The sequence below is a fragment of the Zea mays genome, chromosome 3, assembly GCF_902167145.1.
Source record: "Zea mays cultivar B73 chromosome 3, Zm-B73-REFERENCE-NAM-5.0, whole genome shotgun sequence".
NCBI classification, from domain to species: domain Eukaryota; kingdom Viridiplantae; phylum Streptophyta; class Magnoliopsida; order Poales; family Poaceae; genus Zea; species Zea mays.
Window position 1 is genome coordinate 212,555,234 of NC_050098.1, and position 16,313 is coordinate 212,571,546.

General features: G+C 41.3%; 1 protein-coding gene across 1 annotated transcript; it reads left to right on the forward strand.

The window, feature by feature from the left end:
* The first annotated feature begins 4,193 nt into the window (after window positions 1–4,193).
* Window positions 4,194–15,969, forward strand: LOC100383887 (uncharacterized). Its single transcript, XM_008678092.1, has 6 exons — window positions 4,194–4,198; window positions 4,271–4,535; window positions 5,522–5,582; window positions 6,329–6,377; window positions 14,780–14,829; window positions 15,459–15,969. Exons 1-6 carry the CDS (start codon window positions 4,194–4,196, stop codon window positions 15,563–15,565), a joined length of 537 nt encoding a protein of 178 aa, XP_008676314.1. The 3' UTR covers window positions 15,566–15,969.
* The last annotated feature ends 344 nt before the right edge of the window (window positions 15,970–16,313 follow it).

Below are 16,313 nucleotides of genomic sequence, written 5' to 3' on the forward strand. Positions count from 1 at the left end.
TGACTACCTTACCCGAAAGGGGCAAGGGCGATAGAGGAGTTGTTGGTGTAGGGAGGTTCTCGTGTCAATCATGTTGTGATGGCTTTTCGCATGAGGGATTCCTATATCGCTCTTATCACGAAATCATAACATGTTTTCTGAAGCTAGTGGAACGTTGTAAATGCCTCCTAGTGGATCCCTAGTCATTCACCTCAGAAGTGTCTAAGGGCCTTGCAAACCCTGGCTAGACGGGATATACGACTTATGGGTAAAGGACGCAACCTCCGCAGAGTGTAAAACTGGTATATCAGCCGTGCTCATGGTTAAGAGAAATTTAGGACTCTCGCATGATTAATTTATGAAATTAAATTTAAATGTCATTTGTATTACATTGTGGGATTTATTATTATTTGTGATCTCTTATCTTACTGGGATGATATATACTTATACTTAGTAACTGCTAATAAAATTTTGACCAACTTGCTAAAAGCAACGCTCAGCCTTAACCATTCTTTTTGGTACGTCTTACACTTCACATGAGCCCCCACCGTAAGTGAGTTCATGCACATTATTCCCCACAACTTGTTGAACGATGAATATATATGAGCTCACCTTGTTGAACTCACACCCCAGGTCAAGAACATGTACCGACAAGATGAGGAGCATGAAAGATGTGCGATGAGTTCGTGAGAGGTCTATGCCGTCGTTTCCCAGTCAACTATAGTTGCAGAGGATTATTGTATTCATATGATGTAATGATTTAGCTATATTGTACAAAACTCATATATATATATATATATATATATATATATATATATATATAGGGAAGAGGTAATGGAAGCCCTGGGCTTCCCCTACTAATGGAAGCCCCAGCCATGGCGCGGTCGACTCAGCACCCGCATGCTTGCGTCAGCCATGCAGTCAACAGCTAAGATTCTAGGACGATAAGCGTAACGCAATATACAAATGCATATATATATGGATAAAGATGCGTAAAACATGCATAAAGGAATCTTTTGAAGCCCGAATCACGTGGAACGAATATGACACTGTGGACAGCGTTTACGACTGCATAATGACATGTACTTGACAGCATAAATCATGCAGTATGTGGTTCTGGTTCTGGCTCGGGCGGATTCCAGCGTAAACCGTGGGCTAAAACAGCGTAAATGAGTATTAAATTTAGCGTAAATCCTATATCTGTTTTGTAACAGCAAATGGGGCCTAAAATTAAGCAGCCGATCGTGAGCGGGGTCATGGCTCGGGCCGATTCCAGCGTAAAACGTGAGCTAAAATAACGTAAATGAGTACGAAATTTAGCGTAAATCCTATATCTGTTTTGTAACAGCAAACAGAGCCAAAAATTACGGCGTGAAAATCGCGTGCAACCGATCGTGCGCGGGTTCTGGCTCGAATGATTTCAGCGTAAAACGTGAGCTAAAATAGAGTATATGAGTACAAAATTTAGTATAAAACACGCGCACAATCTCATTTCGCAAAGAGATTGCTGTAAAACACATCAAAAAGTGTCATAAATTTGGCGTAAAACGCAGTAAGGCTGTTTTTAATGGAAGCATAAAATACAACAAGAAGTGTCGTAAAATTTAGTTTGAAAATGCATAAATCATGATGGTCTCATAAGGCACTTGTTTTGTTCACAGTATATCAAAAATATAAAGCACAACGATATTTTGCCAATATTGTTGCAATCATACACGATTTATTTGACATGACAAAAAAACAAGGAGCTAGCCCTGTCTTCGGTACTTCAGACATTTGGAACCATTAGCCTTTAGCTAGGTCGTGGTCCGAAATTGAAGAATCGCTGCTCGGCTCTTATCAAAACAGGTCTGTGTAAGCCTGTATAAATCATAAAGACACGTCAGAATAAGCCTAAGTAAATCCATGAACCTATATACCAGTTTAATCAACAGGGAAAATGGAGGAGTAATTAAGTGACAACAATTAGCTAGTTTATGTCACTTACAAAACAATGCAGCTGGAGAAGTCTAGTGGACAATAAGAAGTTGTGAACCTATATAAACCCTATAGGCCGTAGCAAGTGCTAATATCATAAATTAACCCATGAGATACTATATTTTTCGAAGGAAGTGAGGACATTTCTTTCTTTAATAACCTTAATTTACAAAAATACAATGGACAAACTGCCAGCAAGTGAGGACATTTCTTTTTTTAATAAACTTTGTTATGCATACTTCCAATATTGCAGGACTTGAGAATCAGAGCCCTATTATGCACATATGCTGAATACAAAATTTATTCTTTTTCTTGAATCCCTAACACATAGTTGTAATACTTAAGTTGTCTCTACTAAAAATTGTATAACTAAAGAATAACAAATCTTACCGTTCAAAAGACTGGTGAGGTTCCCGAACAGCGCCGGGTGGAGCACGCCGGAGAGCAGCTCTAAGCCGAGCAGCTTCACTTTGTTGATGCTGCTTCAATTTCAGCTATTTCTGATCTTTCTCCATTAATACCACCTGCAAAAAGTATAATTATATGCAAATATGGAAGATAATATGATTGATTACTCTAATTCACTATTTTTTCGCCAGCATACTGAGATCAGTCTTGTTCAGCTATTCACGAGTCGAGTCACTACTTTCCTTAGTAAAGCTGAACAAAAAATGGTATAATGATTAAAAGCATTCACCTAATAGACTAGCACAACTAAATACTACCTGGAAATTATGGTTTTATGATAATACAATGATGCTAAATGCTGGCGGAGGTGGGTGTAGCATATGTATGCACTATTACAAAGGAAGGTTTAAATTTAATAACTTGAAATCGTATAATAGTACTTCAAATTACAAATCTACATGCAATTATCATATTTTCCAACTAATTTCCAGAACTATATTGGTAGCAAAAATTTAGTCACAGGTCTAGCCACGCATTCACAAACCTACTTTAAGCAGTCAGAACAAGCCCTGCATTATAGCAATCCACACAAAAGCTACTAAGCTAGCAAACTACCAAACTAGTACTATTTTTTTAAAAAAACATCAAGCATAAGTTTGAACCAACGAATCTCACAAGTGGAAAGGAAATCGAATTACCGATGCACACAAGAAGTAAATCTACACGCATAGTCACGCAGGATGTGGCTAGATTTGCAACATCCAGATCACGGAGACGAAATCGAGATCTCAAGCCTACGACTAACCTTCCTGGCTTCCCAACCAACCAAACACCACAGATCCGCACGAGATTTCCAAAAAAAAGCTCGTGGAGTACCACGGGACACAGATCTAGGCCGCTGCCCGCTCACCTGCATGTTGCATTTGACGAGGTCGAGCGGCGTGATAGCCATGTGGGTGAGGCCGCAGCTGGCGATTCCTCCGGCGGTGCAGGCGGCATAGAAGGCCGGCGAGTACATCTCGATCTTCTCGTTGGGCGCCTGGATCGAGAACGGCACGACGCCTCCTGCTCCAGCCGCGGCAGGCGCTGGGGCGGAGGCATGGAGGCGCGCGGCGGCGCCAGTGGCAGCAAAGGAGCGCGCCGAGGAGGTCCCTTTAGCTGGCCGAGGGGCGCCGAGGAGGCAGTAGCTGGGTGGATCTGGGGCAGAGCGGTGGTTTGAGGTGCTTCAGATCGGGGAATGGGGCTCGGCAGCCGCCGCCGTTGAAACCCTAGTCCTCTCGGGCAAAAACAGTCGTCGCGGTCGGCTTTATATGATAGTACAGGAAGCGGTGTACAATATGCGCATACCAAAAAGTGTGTAAACCGTAACATGATTGAGCATAACACGTAGTTATAATTGACGTAAGTAGGTGGTACAGTGAGCCAAAAAGCCTGCGCACCTGGTCGGTTGCTGGTCGGGGCTTCCAATAGTTAGAGAGAGCCTAGGGCTCTAAATACTATATATATATATATATAGTAAATATGTGATATTCGTTTCTGTATCATGAGTCATCATATGTGTGAGACTGATTCTGGCTCATATTTGATTCGCACCTGGGTTTGCTCTTAAATCTGGGCGTGACAGTTAGACAGCGAACCAAACATACTCTAATTACGACGGTTTCATACTGGGCTACATGCTTAATTTAAGTACGTCGCCCGTGACGTTTTTATTCGTTTAAGTATGTTAAATATTGTATGCCAGTTAAGAACATCGTCCTTTTAAGTCAGAACGTTGGTTCATAGCCGACGTTTTTTTTTGTTTTCATGTAGTGGATGGTTGACATATAATGAAGTAATTTGTCTTTTCTTCTATTGAATCTCATCTGAGTTATTTAATTCTTGATCGTGTTAAGTTGTTTTTAAGATTCTTCACGGGCCTGGCCGCACCAGTTTTTTCGGCCTTGGGCCATGGCTCAGCCCAACAACAGGGCACTAAGCTTAACCCACCTGCTCTCTCGGACTCTCTCGGCCATGGAGGCCGCAAGCCCGCAAGCAATCAGGAGCCGGGGAGATGTGGAGACGCCGGCGACGAGGCGAAGAAGAAGGAGGCGGCGCTTGCATCAAGCAGGCTCCTCGACCCGGCGTTCAAGCCCTCCAAACTATCCCAGGACCGGCTCGACAAGTTTAAGGTGCCCTTCTGGCTTTTGGTACTGCATTTCTCCAAGCGTTCGATATTGATATTTTGCTATCCTTGATCCACGCATGGGAATGGTTGTTATAGATTTCATTTTTTGTAGCCTTCGTGGATGTCAGCAGGCTGAGCTCGTTAGGTCGGGGCTATTGGTCCCGACAATTTTGTCGCATAAATGAACATGAACACGTTGGAGATGGAGTAGAGTTGCTGGTCGATGATATGTTTGTGTTGCTATTGTTCAATAATTCACTAAACTCTACTTAATGAAGTCTAGACTTTGTACCATAGGCATGAATCGTTGCCTGGTTATTCAGTATGTATGCTATTATGGTCCCTAATCATTGTTTAAATTTAAATGTGCACTTTACTCTTTTTATAACTTCCAAGTATTTTGAATAGATCAGATAGAGCAACATAGGAATGAGATGGTTAGATTCTTTCAGAAACATAGTGGTAGTTATTATTCTTTAATTTAAATATTGCTTTAGAAAAGAGCCAATGCCAGCTATATACATAAAAGCACATTGAATCTATCAAATCGAAGAAGACATCCAACTAAAAATATGTAACAGTAGCTCTTCTAGCCTTCTTTTTTTAGTCTTTTAGAAGCGTTGATTGGACACCCTGTCACATATCTCTTGGTTTGTACATGGAAGATAGATTTCAATCCTTATCTTGGCAAGGCTAGAGTCCTAGATTGGATGTGATAAAGGCTCGATGGTTCACTTTTTGACTTCTTTTATCTTTCAAACCGAAGTCTTCAGCCCAATTATATCAGTTCAGTTTCGTGAGAAATCTCAAATCCTTATATACAATTTGTGGATCTCTAGAACTCAGCCAGAACAAAAAGACAAATCTTCAGACATGTAATATGTATTTTCGTATGAAATTATGTTCTTCGTAATATCCATTTTGTATATAGTTGATTATTTTCTTCTGAATTTACTAGGCTATAAGTACTTAAGTTTTCATGTAATGCAGGAATTACACAAGAAACGGTTACAGATAACTGAAAAGCCGAAGTATAAAAGAAAACTGAAAGGTACCTTGCTCTCCTGTATGTCCCCCTGGAAATTCAACAGAACCCCTGCTTTCTTGTTTTTCTTCTTTAACCATAAATCAATAATTTATCTACCTCATTGCTTTTTCATGTATTTTTCTGACCAAGAAAAATAAAAAATATGTCAGTTATTTTAATCTAAAATCATACACAAAAAATTGCAATTATTTATCTAAAATATGGAATTTGGATTTATTTTATCAATACAAATTGGATTTGCATAGAAGGGTACATTCTTTAGTTTTAGATAAAATAAACACTTCTACTATCTAAAATAAAAGAATTTTGCTGATTTATTTATTGCTATATTCAATTTATAGAATTGATATACCATTTAATTGATATCATTTCGCAAAATGAAAGACAGAATATGCATCCATCTCTCGTGTCGAGAGTTTCACAGGATAGAGATATAGTATAAGAAATAGGCTATTAAGTAACTCTATGAATTGTGGATATATCTATGTCTTTAACATACTGAAACGACTACCATTATTCGTATCGAACCAATAAAAATTCATAAAACCTAAATCTTGTAATCAATGGTGGGCCAATAATGATTTTTTGCATATATATTAAGACAGCTTGGTCAGATTGTGAAATTGTCCAAAGCTTTTAGTATTTTTTTACTCGCCAATCAAAGTACCTAATTCTTTAGGAACCGCTGGGAGAAGTACCAAAGTAACCAGTGATTACAAATTCACTAATACGGATGCATCTGCTGATAGTTCTCCAAGAGATGTACATCATACGTCATCAATTACAGGAATCCAAGGGGTATGCATGCTTATACTGAACTCTTGGCACTTTTTTTTTGGCTTTCATTCTGTAAGCAATGCTTTTGCTTGAATCTTTCAACAACAACAAATAAACAGGCAAAAAAATCAACCACAGTAATGATTGTCTCTATTACTGTAGCGCTTCGTCATTCTCATTAATCTTTGGTTTGGTCTTAGGCATTGGAAGTTATTCCAACTTCCAAGTAAGGAAACAAACTGGAACTGCTTTATTGGAAGTTTTAGTTTCGTGCCAAATCACAAACTATTGGTTACTGCTTTAATGGCAGTCGAGCAATGAACCAACAGCCTGCTTGGTTGGGTTCCAAAACTGGTCCAACCAAAATCATGGCAAGCCAAAACTCAGGCTTGCGAAAGTTAGGGCAAAAAATGTAGGCATGCATTTGGTCGAGTGACAAGAAAAAACACGGCAACGAGCCCTGTTCCCTTCTGTGAGTGTTGGGGACTTGTTCTCAAATGCTATGAGTTAAGAACAAGTCAACACAAAACGTTAATGGTTAAAGTCCTTCGTTCTTCGGAGTATTATTTCCCCTCAGGATATAACGACTCTCGGACGAAGGTTACGAAGAACATACCTTCGTAAGCATGACATATAAAAATGAAGAGGGATTCATATGAAATATAACAACATGAACAATTAAATATGTTGTTATTAATGAATTATTTTTATCTTATTATTATGAATGAATAGAAATGATAAATTATTACAAATGTACCTTCGGCTTGAAGGAAGATAAAGAGTACAACCGTGACGCAAAAGCAAAATGCCAAGCCAGCGTGAACAGTACGAGAGTACTGTTCATCTATTTATAGGCACGGGACGCAGCCCATGTAAAATTACATCCAGACCCTTTACATTTGTTAATAACTCCATAGTAATTCATCGGGGTCTAGATGGCCCTTTCCCCTTTAAGTCGGTTTCCTTTTTCCTATCAACATGCCGAAGCTCCCTTGCGCACAGCTTCGGCTCTGTTCCATCCTCCGTTTCCCTTGTGCTTCTTCGCATTGTGATTTTGACTCATGTCCGAAGGGTCCAAGTCCGAAGGTACCTATTCATGTATTATACTCCAGAAACATCGTTAAATCACGTTTTTGAGGACCTTCGGAGGTCGAAGGCCCCCAACAGTAGCCCCTCGCAATATTAATTTGTTAGAATGATAAATTCAGATTGCGATATGGACGAAGGCCTTAAGCCGAAGGTCCGAAAAAACACCTTCTCTTTGCTAGAATAGCAACAGTCAATGACAGGCGGGGCCCTCCCACTTGCAACGCACTGGGCGTATAAATAAGAGCGCACTGCGGGCACACTTGGTACGCTTTCTTGCCATCTGCTCTTGCTTTCTCAATATTTTAGCTCTTGGACACCAACGATTGCCTGGCTTTTTAGACTTTTTAGCTTCGGCCTTAAAAGCACATTTTCGACATTTCCGAAGATGTCTCAAGATAACAAAGCTGTCGCCGAGACAAAGCTGAGCCTTTCTGAAGAGAAGAATCTTGGGTTTCTTGAATCGATAGCAAAGACGAACACAGAGAAGATCACTAGGGAGATTTTAGAAGGTTTATCTGAAGATACTGGTGAAAGTGACAGCTATGATATAGAAAGTGGAGGTGAAGACTCCGAAGATCGACCGTGGCGACCTAGTCACGCAGTCTTCGGAAAATCGAGTATTAAACAGAGTCATCTCGATAACATGAGGGGAAGATATTTTCGAGACATGTCTACTGTGAGGGCCGATGACGGAGAGATGACTGTGCCTACTCCCGAAGAGAATGAAGTTGTGATCTTCTGAAGCTTTTTTAAAGCTGGGCTTCGGTTCCCCTTAAGCAAATTTGTGGTTGAGGTTTTAAAGATCTATCAGGTTTACCTTCATCAAATTACCCCTGAAGCGATTATAAGAATGGGAATCTTCGTCTGGGCCGTGAGAAGCCAGGGCTTGGAGCCAAATGCAAAAAGTTTCTGCAGTATGCACGAACTGCTTTATGAGACGAAACCCTGGGGCAAAGAGCAATATCATAACAACTTTGGCTGCTATAGCTTCGTCGCTCGTTCTGGCTCGAGCTGCCCCGTGCCAACTTTTCGGAAAAGATGGCCTGGGGACTGGATGAAGGAATGGTTTTACGTGAAAAATGATTTAAAGGCACGAGAGGACATTAAAGATATTATCATGCGTCCTATCTGGCAGCGCTTCGGCCTTCGGAAGCCGAAGGTGGAAATTGATGAAGCAGCCGAAAAATGCCAAAAGGCCTTCGACACAGTATGTTGTTTCATCGGGACGAGGGATTTAGTCCAGGAGCACATAGCCTTCAGAGTGTGGCCGCTTGTAGAGCAATGTGAAATGCCAAAGGAAACTATCAGTAAATCTGACGAAGGCGGACTGGTTAGATTGAAATACACTTTCAGATACGAGGGTAAGTTTATTGAGCTAGATGATGATTGGCTGAAATGCATCGAAGCTACAAGCGACGAACTTCTTGGACCATATTCAAAGGCGGAGGATAACGCACTGTCTGCGACCTTCGGAGGCCGGAAGAAGAAGAGGTTGAATAGAGTTTTCGATGCTATTGGGTTTATGTACTCTGATTATCGCTACCCGCTGAAAGGGCAAAAGAGAAAAAGCGCCACTTCTGGAAAAGGAGATGTTTCAGTTGCTCTAAGTGAGGCCGCGCCAAAGAGGAAGAGGGTGAAGGTCCTTACTCACCGACCACGCTTCATTGAATCGGCCTCAGTGCCTGAATTTGATGGTGAGACCTCTATGACTATTGAAGCCAAAGGACCTGCTCTTACACAGAAGAATGAAGAGCCGGCTGCAACGCCGAAGGCTGATAAAATTGGAGGGCCGAGAGCTGAAGGGACAAAAACATCAGAAATTTTAAGTCCTTCGGCTGAAGTTGAAGTCCCAAAAACCCAAAAAGGTCCAGCAGTGACCCCCAAAAGAAAAAAGGATGGTTAATGTTCTGGATGTATTGGAGACAATAAAGTCTTCGAGCACCACTCCGAAGAAAATTGCCGAAGCTCCCGAAACGCAAATTGAGACAACAGCCTCTGATGCCGAAGCTACAAAGCACCAAGCTGAAACTGAAGCTGGGCCTTCAGAGCCTGCCAAAGTGAAATCCTTGGGAACCATAGAAAAAGAAACAAAAGCATCAGAACAAATTTTGGCTGAAGAAACTGGCACTGCCACCTCCGAAGCATTTTCCGAAGCTCTCAATTATACTTTACGACATGCTTCGGGGAAACAGTTGACTGAAAAAGAAAAACAAGAGGCTCAGTTCTATGCCCAAAAATTGAAATATCCGAAGGGGGCATTGGTTTTCAATGACAGCGGAGAAGAAGACTTCTTATACTGTCTCCCAGACAGCAAGGAGATCTCTGTCTACCGAGAGATGGGAAGAAGCTTCAGAATCCCAACGCTAGAAGACAGGCTCTCAGTGTTATCAAAAGATGAATTGGCCGACAGCTTAGCATACAACAACTTAAAGGTGAAAGAACAAGATCTTTGTGTTTAAAAACAAGATGTTTTCGTTTGCTTATACTTAATACCACACTTCTTTTGCAGGGCCTTATTCTTAGCAACGCCCTCAGGGCGCAAAAAAGCGCCGAAGACGAGGGATATACCATGGCCTTGAATAACCTTCGTTCCGAAGTAATTGAGCTAAGGAACGAAGGTCTTGAAAAAGGCAAAATATTAAACTCACTGATAAACAAGATAAAAGAAGACGAGGCTACTTCAAAAGCCCAATTTGAGACCCAGAAGCGCGAAATTGAAGATCTTCGGAAACAGCTGGCAGAAGAAAAATTAAAATGTGCGGTTGCCGAAGCTGACCGAGACGCCAGTGAATACTGGAAAAATTACTCGGAGAAAACAGTTGTGGAGCTTCGTTCTTCAAAAGAGAGATGCTATGAAAAATCTATGGCATGTGTATAAAAGATAAAAACCAGCTTCGCCAATTTTGGCGCATACTCAAATGAGGACAACTTCGTAGTATGCGATCCTGAAGGTCCAATCGAATGGATGAAGGGCGAAGCCGAAGCCTTTGAGGAAGTTTTGAGTGACCGTGGAGATGTCTGCGCCTTCTCAGGTGCTAGGGGAATTGCGGCTATCTTAGAGAAGGCAGAATGCGAGCATGTGAAGATTCTGGCCCAAGCCGAAGCTGCGTTTTCTATTGAAGATACAAAAGACCCTTCGGCTGAGGCAAGCCTAATTGGCGGAAAGTTTTTTACCGATATCTGGGAAAATGGTGGCCGAGAGATGGCCCACGAAATTATAAAGAAGAGTGAAAAAGATACCCACGATGCTAGAGAAGCACCAAAGGCAGTTGAAAAAACAGCAGAACTTGAAAAGCAGATAGGTATTGTCTAATTGCTTTTGACTTTATGTTTTATTCTTGTGACTTCGAGCTTATTCATGTTTTGTATTGCAGCCGAATTGTCTCCTCCCCCGGAGCCCTTTGAGTCACAAACAAACCCCAAAGCAAAAAGTGAAGATGAAATTATTAAGATGGCCGAAGCTATTATGGACAAAGTTGTACCTCAACTGCTAAACGAAGCTGCGGAAGTAGTTCTGAAAGAAGACTAGCTATTGTTGTAAAAACATTCGGAGTACTGATGTAATATTTGCTGAACAAAGTGTGTAATATTCTATAATTTTGAAAGTAATATATATAAGTTGTATGTAATTCAATTCTTTACGATGCATGAAACTTTACATACATACCGTTTTTGAGCCTTTGGCGAAAAAAACACCTTCCTTTCTTTTCATGCTTCGTAAAGAATATACATATTCGTGAAAATATTATGCTTCGTAAGCAATAGATTTCCTTCGATACTAAAGTTGACGAAACTGCACTTCTTCAGACTTTATTTTGTGCCTTGACACAATTTCTTCGAAAACAATTTCCGAAGGTTAACATTGTATTCCCTTCTTGTGCCATTGATGCAATATGATGTATGATATCATGTTTATGCGAATGATGTGATGATGCTATGATATGCAAATGATGATATTTGTGCCGAAGGTACACACACATTCCCACAGTAGAATATAGTCTCTTCGCCGTTTATTTTTCGGCTTCACCGTTTATTTTTCGGTCTATCAGCGTTGACTTTTCGCTGTAAGCCTCCCTTAGGAGCTTCTTCGCCTTTTATTTCGGCGGTATCAGCGTTTATTTTTCGCTGTAAGCCTCCCTTAGGAGCTTCTTCGCCTTTTATTTCGGCGGTATCAGCGTTTATTTTTCTCTGTAAGCTCTGCATTCCCTTTGAAACGACTTTTGAGCAGAAAACTTACGCTGCGTTCCCTTAAGAACGACTTTTGTTGCTCCGACAAAGACTTGCCATGCGTTCCTTAAAACGGCTTTTTGTTGCTTCGTCAAAACTTTTGGAACTTCGTCGATTTATGAGGAAGGTATATTACATTATGATAATGTCGAAGTTATTACAAGAAATTGAAATCAACAAAAGAACTAAACTTTCAATGGTTGCTCTTTATTGAAAAAGGTAAATGATAACAAATGTAAAAACTGTTTCAGAGGTAGGATATGTCTTAGTAGATGTGCTTCGATTCTGGCACAATACTGTTGACTGTGCGAGCTTCGGACTGCTCCCTAAAGTCTCGCTGCTGGTGAGTGTGCTGGCTCCCTTCTGGCTGCTGGCCTTGGGGATAAGCGGGTTGCATTGGTGGTGGAGGTGGAGGCTGTTGCCAAGATGTCTGAGGTTGGTTTGCCGAAGCAACAGAAATTGTAGGATGGTTACCCACATACTCTGGAATGTACGGTGAGTGGTATGAAGCAGTATGCATAACCTGCTTCGGCTGGCTCTGTTGGGCTGCAGCTTCTGCTATCTCTTTCTGTTTCTGGATGGTGACATGACACATCCTGGTAGTATGACTCTTGTCCTCACCGCAGAATAGGCAATAAATTTTCCTGGGCTGATCCCCAAACCTTCCTCCGAAGCCCCTGGCGCCTCTGCCCCTTGGAGCTGGGGGCCGGGGTAGTTCTGTTGCTGCCCCGAAGCCTGGGAGGAATACTGCGGCCTCTGTTGCTGACTTTCCCTGTCGTCATTCTGAGTAGAGTGGATAGATCTGACGTGCCTAGGGTGGATTCTCCCTCCGAAGTCCCTGGTCATTTCGGAGAACCTGTAAGCTTCCTCCCTTCTTTGTCGAAAGTCATTATCTACTCGGATATATTCATCCATCTTCTGAAGCAGTTTCTCCAGGGTCTGAGGGGGTTTCCTGGCGAAGTATTGGGCTGTAGGTCCTGACCGAAGCCCCTTAATCATGGCCTCAATAACAATTTCATTAGACACCGTTGGCGCCTGTGCCCTCAGTCGTAAGAACCTTCGGACATACACCTGAAGGTATTCTTCATGATCCTGAGTGCACTGGAACAAAGCTTGAGCAGTGACCGGCTTCGTCTGAAACCCTTGGAAGCTGGTGATGAGCATGTCCTTCAGCTTTTGCCACGATGTTATTGTTCCTGGCCGAAGAGAAGAGTACCAGGTTTGTGCAACATTTTTTACTGCCATGACGAAGGATTTCGCCATGAATGCAGTATTGCCACCATATGAAGATATGGTTGCTTCGTAGCTCATCAGAAATTGCTTCGGATCTGAGTGTCCGTCATACATTGAGAGCTGGGGTGGTTTGTAAGACGGGGGCCAAGGTGTAGCCTGCAGTTCTGCTGACAGAGGAGAAGCATCATCAAAAGCAAAATTTCCATGATAGAAATCCTCATACCAGTCATCCTCGTTGACGAAGCCCTCTTGGTGAAGCTCTCTGTATTGGGGCCTCCGGTTCTGCTCATCTTGCGTAAGATGACGAACTTCTTCAGAGGCTTCGTCTATCTGCCTTTGTAGGTCAGCTAGCCGGGCTATCTTTTCTTTCTTCCTTTGTATTTGTTGATGCAATATCTCCATATTTCTTGATTTCTTGGTCCAAGTCGTCCTCCTGAGGCGTTGGACTGGTGGCCTTCCTCTTCTGGCTTCGGGCCTCCCGAAGAGAAAGGGTCTCCTGGTTCGGGTCCAGCGGCTGCAGAGCGGCAGCTCCTGTTGCTGAAACTTTCTTTGGCGGCATGACGAAGGTCGATGCTTGCCGAAGGTGGTCGAAAAGGGTTCACCGGAGGTGGGCGCCAATGTTGGGGACTTGTTCTCAAATGCTATGAGTTAAGAACAAGGCAACATAAAACATTAATGGTTAAAGTCTTTCGTCCTTCGGAGCATTATTTCCCCTCAGGATATAACGACTCTCGGACGAAGGTTACGAAGAACATACCTTCGTAAGCATGACATATAAAAATGAAGAGGGATTCGTATGAAATATAACAACATGAACAATTAAATATGTTGTTATTAATGAATTATTTTTATCTTATTATTATGAATGAATAGAAATGATAAATTATTACAAATGTACCTTCGGCTTGAAGGAAGATAAAGAGTACAAGCGTGACGCAAAAGCAAAATGCCAAGTCAGCGTGAACAGTACGGGAGTACTGTTCATCTACTTATAGGCACGAGACACAACCCATGTAAAATTACATCCAGACCCTTTACATTTGTTAATAACTCCATAGTAATTCATCGGGGTCTAGATGGCCCTTTCCCCTTTAAGTCGGTTTTCTTTTTCCTATCAACATGCCGAAGCTCCCTTGCGCACAGCTTCGGCTCTGTTCCATCCTCCGTTTCCCTTGTGCTTCTTCGCATTGTGATTTTGACTCATGTCCGAAGGGTCCAAGTCCGAAGGTACCTATTCATGTATTATACTCCAGAAACATCGTTAAATCACGTTTTTGAGGACCTTCGGAGGTCGAAGGCCCCCAACAGTGAGATTAACAAAGTTTCTACTGACTTGCCAAGATTTAGGCCATAAACATTGGCGTGCCCTTTTATGGCAATGACCAATTGGTATCCAAAATTTTTAGGCATTTCTTAATTTTGGTTGGGCAAGTTTTGGAACCCAAACAGGCAGGCCCTAAATGGCAAAGTAACTTAGTGGTTTAGTTTAGTTTTTAGGTAAAAGAACAAGACACAAAGAGTGAACAACATCAGAATGCCATCAAGGCATCAAGTAATTGTTCAATGATTACATAGAATTGCATACACATAATATTTTGTTATGCTATTTTTTTCGGTTCTCTTTGACTGTCTGACACTCAGATATCCATCAACTTGATGTGAGATAGCCTTAGCATTTTGCTTTGTTGACTTTAATATCCAGTTGAGTAGATTTGGTTGCCTTTAAGTGGTAAGCCAAGTCAACTTTGCATCCTGAAAGATATTAATTCGATTACAGTTCAGATATCATTATGAACACTCATATTATCCAACCATTCCTTACAGTTGTGATTTCATTCAATAATTCTGATGGTTTTACCGCCATATATTTACAGGATCCTGCATCAGGCCTGTCCTCGAGGAACAAAAGAAAGCTACATTGGGGGTATTTTTCATCATTGTATCATGCTTCTGTCTTATGTTACTCTTAACTTGTTTAGTAGTCTTGACTCCACTGCTTCACCTTTCATTATTCAAAGGATTTGTTTGAATTGCACAATTTTTTTGGGGATGCATACCTTTTATAATTTTTAAAAGGTTTGATTGCACTGGTCCACCACGACTCCACCTTTCATTATTCAAAAAGGAAACACAACTCGACTTGTCAACTTCAACTTCGATATGTGGGGCAGTAGGTGCAAACTAAGACACAAAGGTTTCTCGCTGTGGTTTGGTCATAGATATCATATACTCTATCTGTGCTGGTAACCTTAAGATTTCTACCAACTTTGTCTTCTGCACATGAAGTCTCTGCCATCAAGAAGTTAATGCGATTCTGCAGCTGCAATCCATAGAGACAAAATACTGTAGAAGCCGCAGCGCAGCCGGATTAAAGCCGCAGCAAACCGCAGCGAACAATTATCTTGCTTCTGATGAAAAGTGTGGTGATAACAGTAGCATCGTGTAACATTATTGTGACCACGCATTTCAGAAATGATGAAGTGATAGCTTCACTTCCATTTCTTCTGAAAAGCGCCAATGGTAGGTAATCTCACGTGTCGCACCTATTTTCAGGCTTGATATTAAAGGACGATGGGGAAGGAAGGCAAACATGTAAAAATCTGAAGACCCAACCGCAAAAGCATATCCACAGTTCCACACCCCACTTGATTCAGATTTGAAAGGAGAAGGACAGAGGAAAGTGGCAGGCCTTTTCCACGGATCATCAGGTTGCTTGTAAGGTTCATGTTTGTGACAGCAACCAGAAACACTGGAGCGTGGACAGCAGTCTCAGAACTAAGCAGTAAGCTATAGTATCCAAACTTACAAGTGCGATGATAGTTTGTTTATCGGTTTCGCTTGCTGTGTGGTGTAGTTTGTCTGTTTTTGTTTGTTTTTTTTTTGGTGAAAAAAACACTGATGGTGCAAGTGCAACAGAGGCCCACGTGGCTCGTCAACCTTTTGCAAGGCCTGGCAGGCCCGCGTTGATTTAGCCCTTTTCCCTTGTACCTTATGTTTATGATCTGGGGGTTGAGCCTATTATGATCAAGATGTTGTTGAGGTATATATTAAGATTATTCTCTCACACAAATAGCCTGAGGTGCCGTTTGAATCTGTTCATTTTTTGAGGAATTTGAATTTACATAATAAAGTACGCTATTTGACTTGGAATTTGATATTCCACCATTTTCCAAATTTCAGATATAAGTCTATCTCAAATTCATAAGACGAGGGTTGAAAATTGATTTTAAGTATCTTTAGGCTATGTTTCTACTCTACAATTTATAACACAATTTTCGTCTCACTCTCTACTATTAGAAATGTAACCCATAAATATATTTCCCATATAACCAATAATAGTATACAAATATATATTCCACGTAAAACCATATTAGCAAAGTTGATCTATGTCTAAATTACATTTATTAA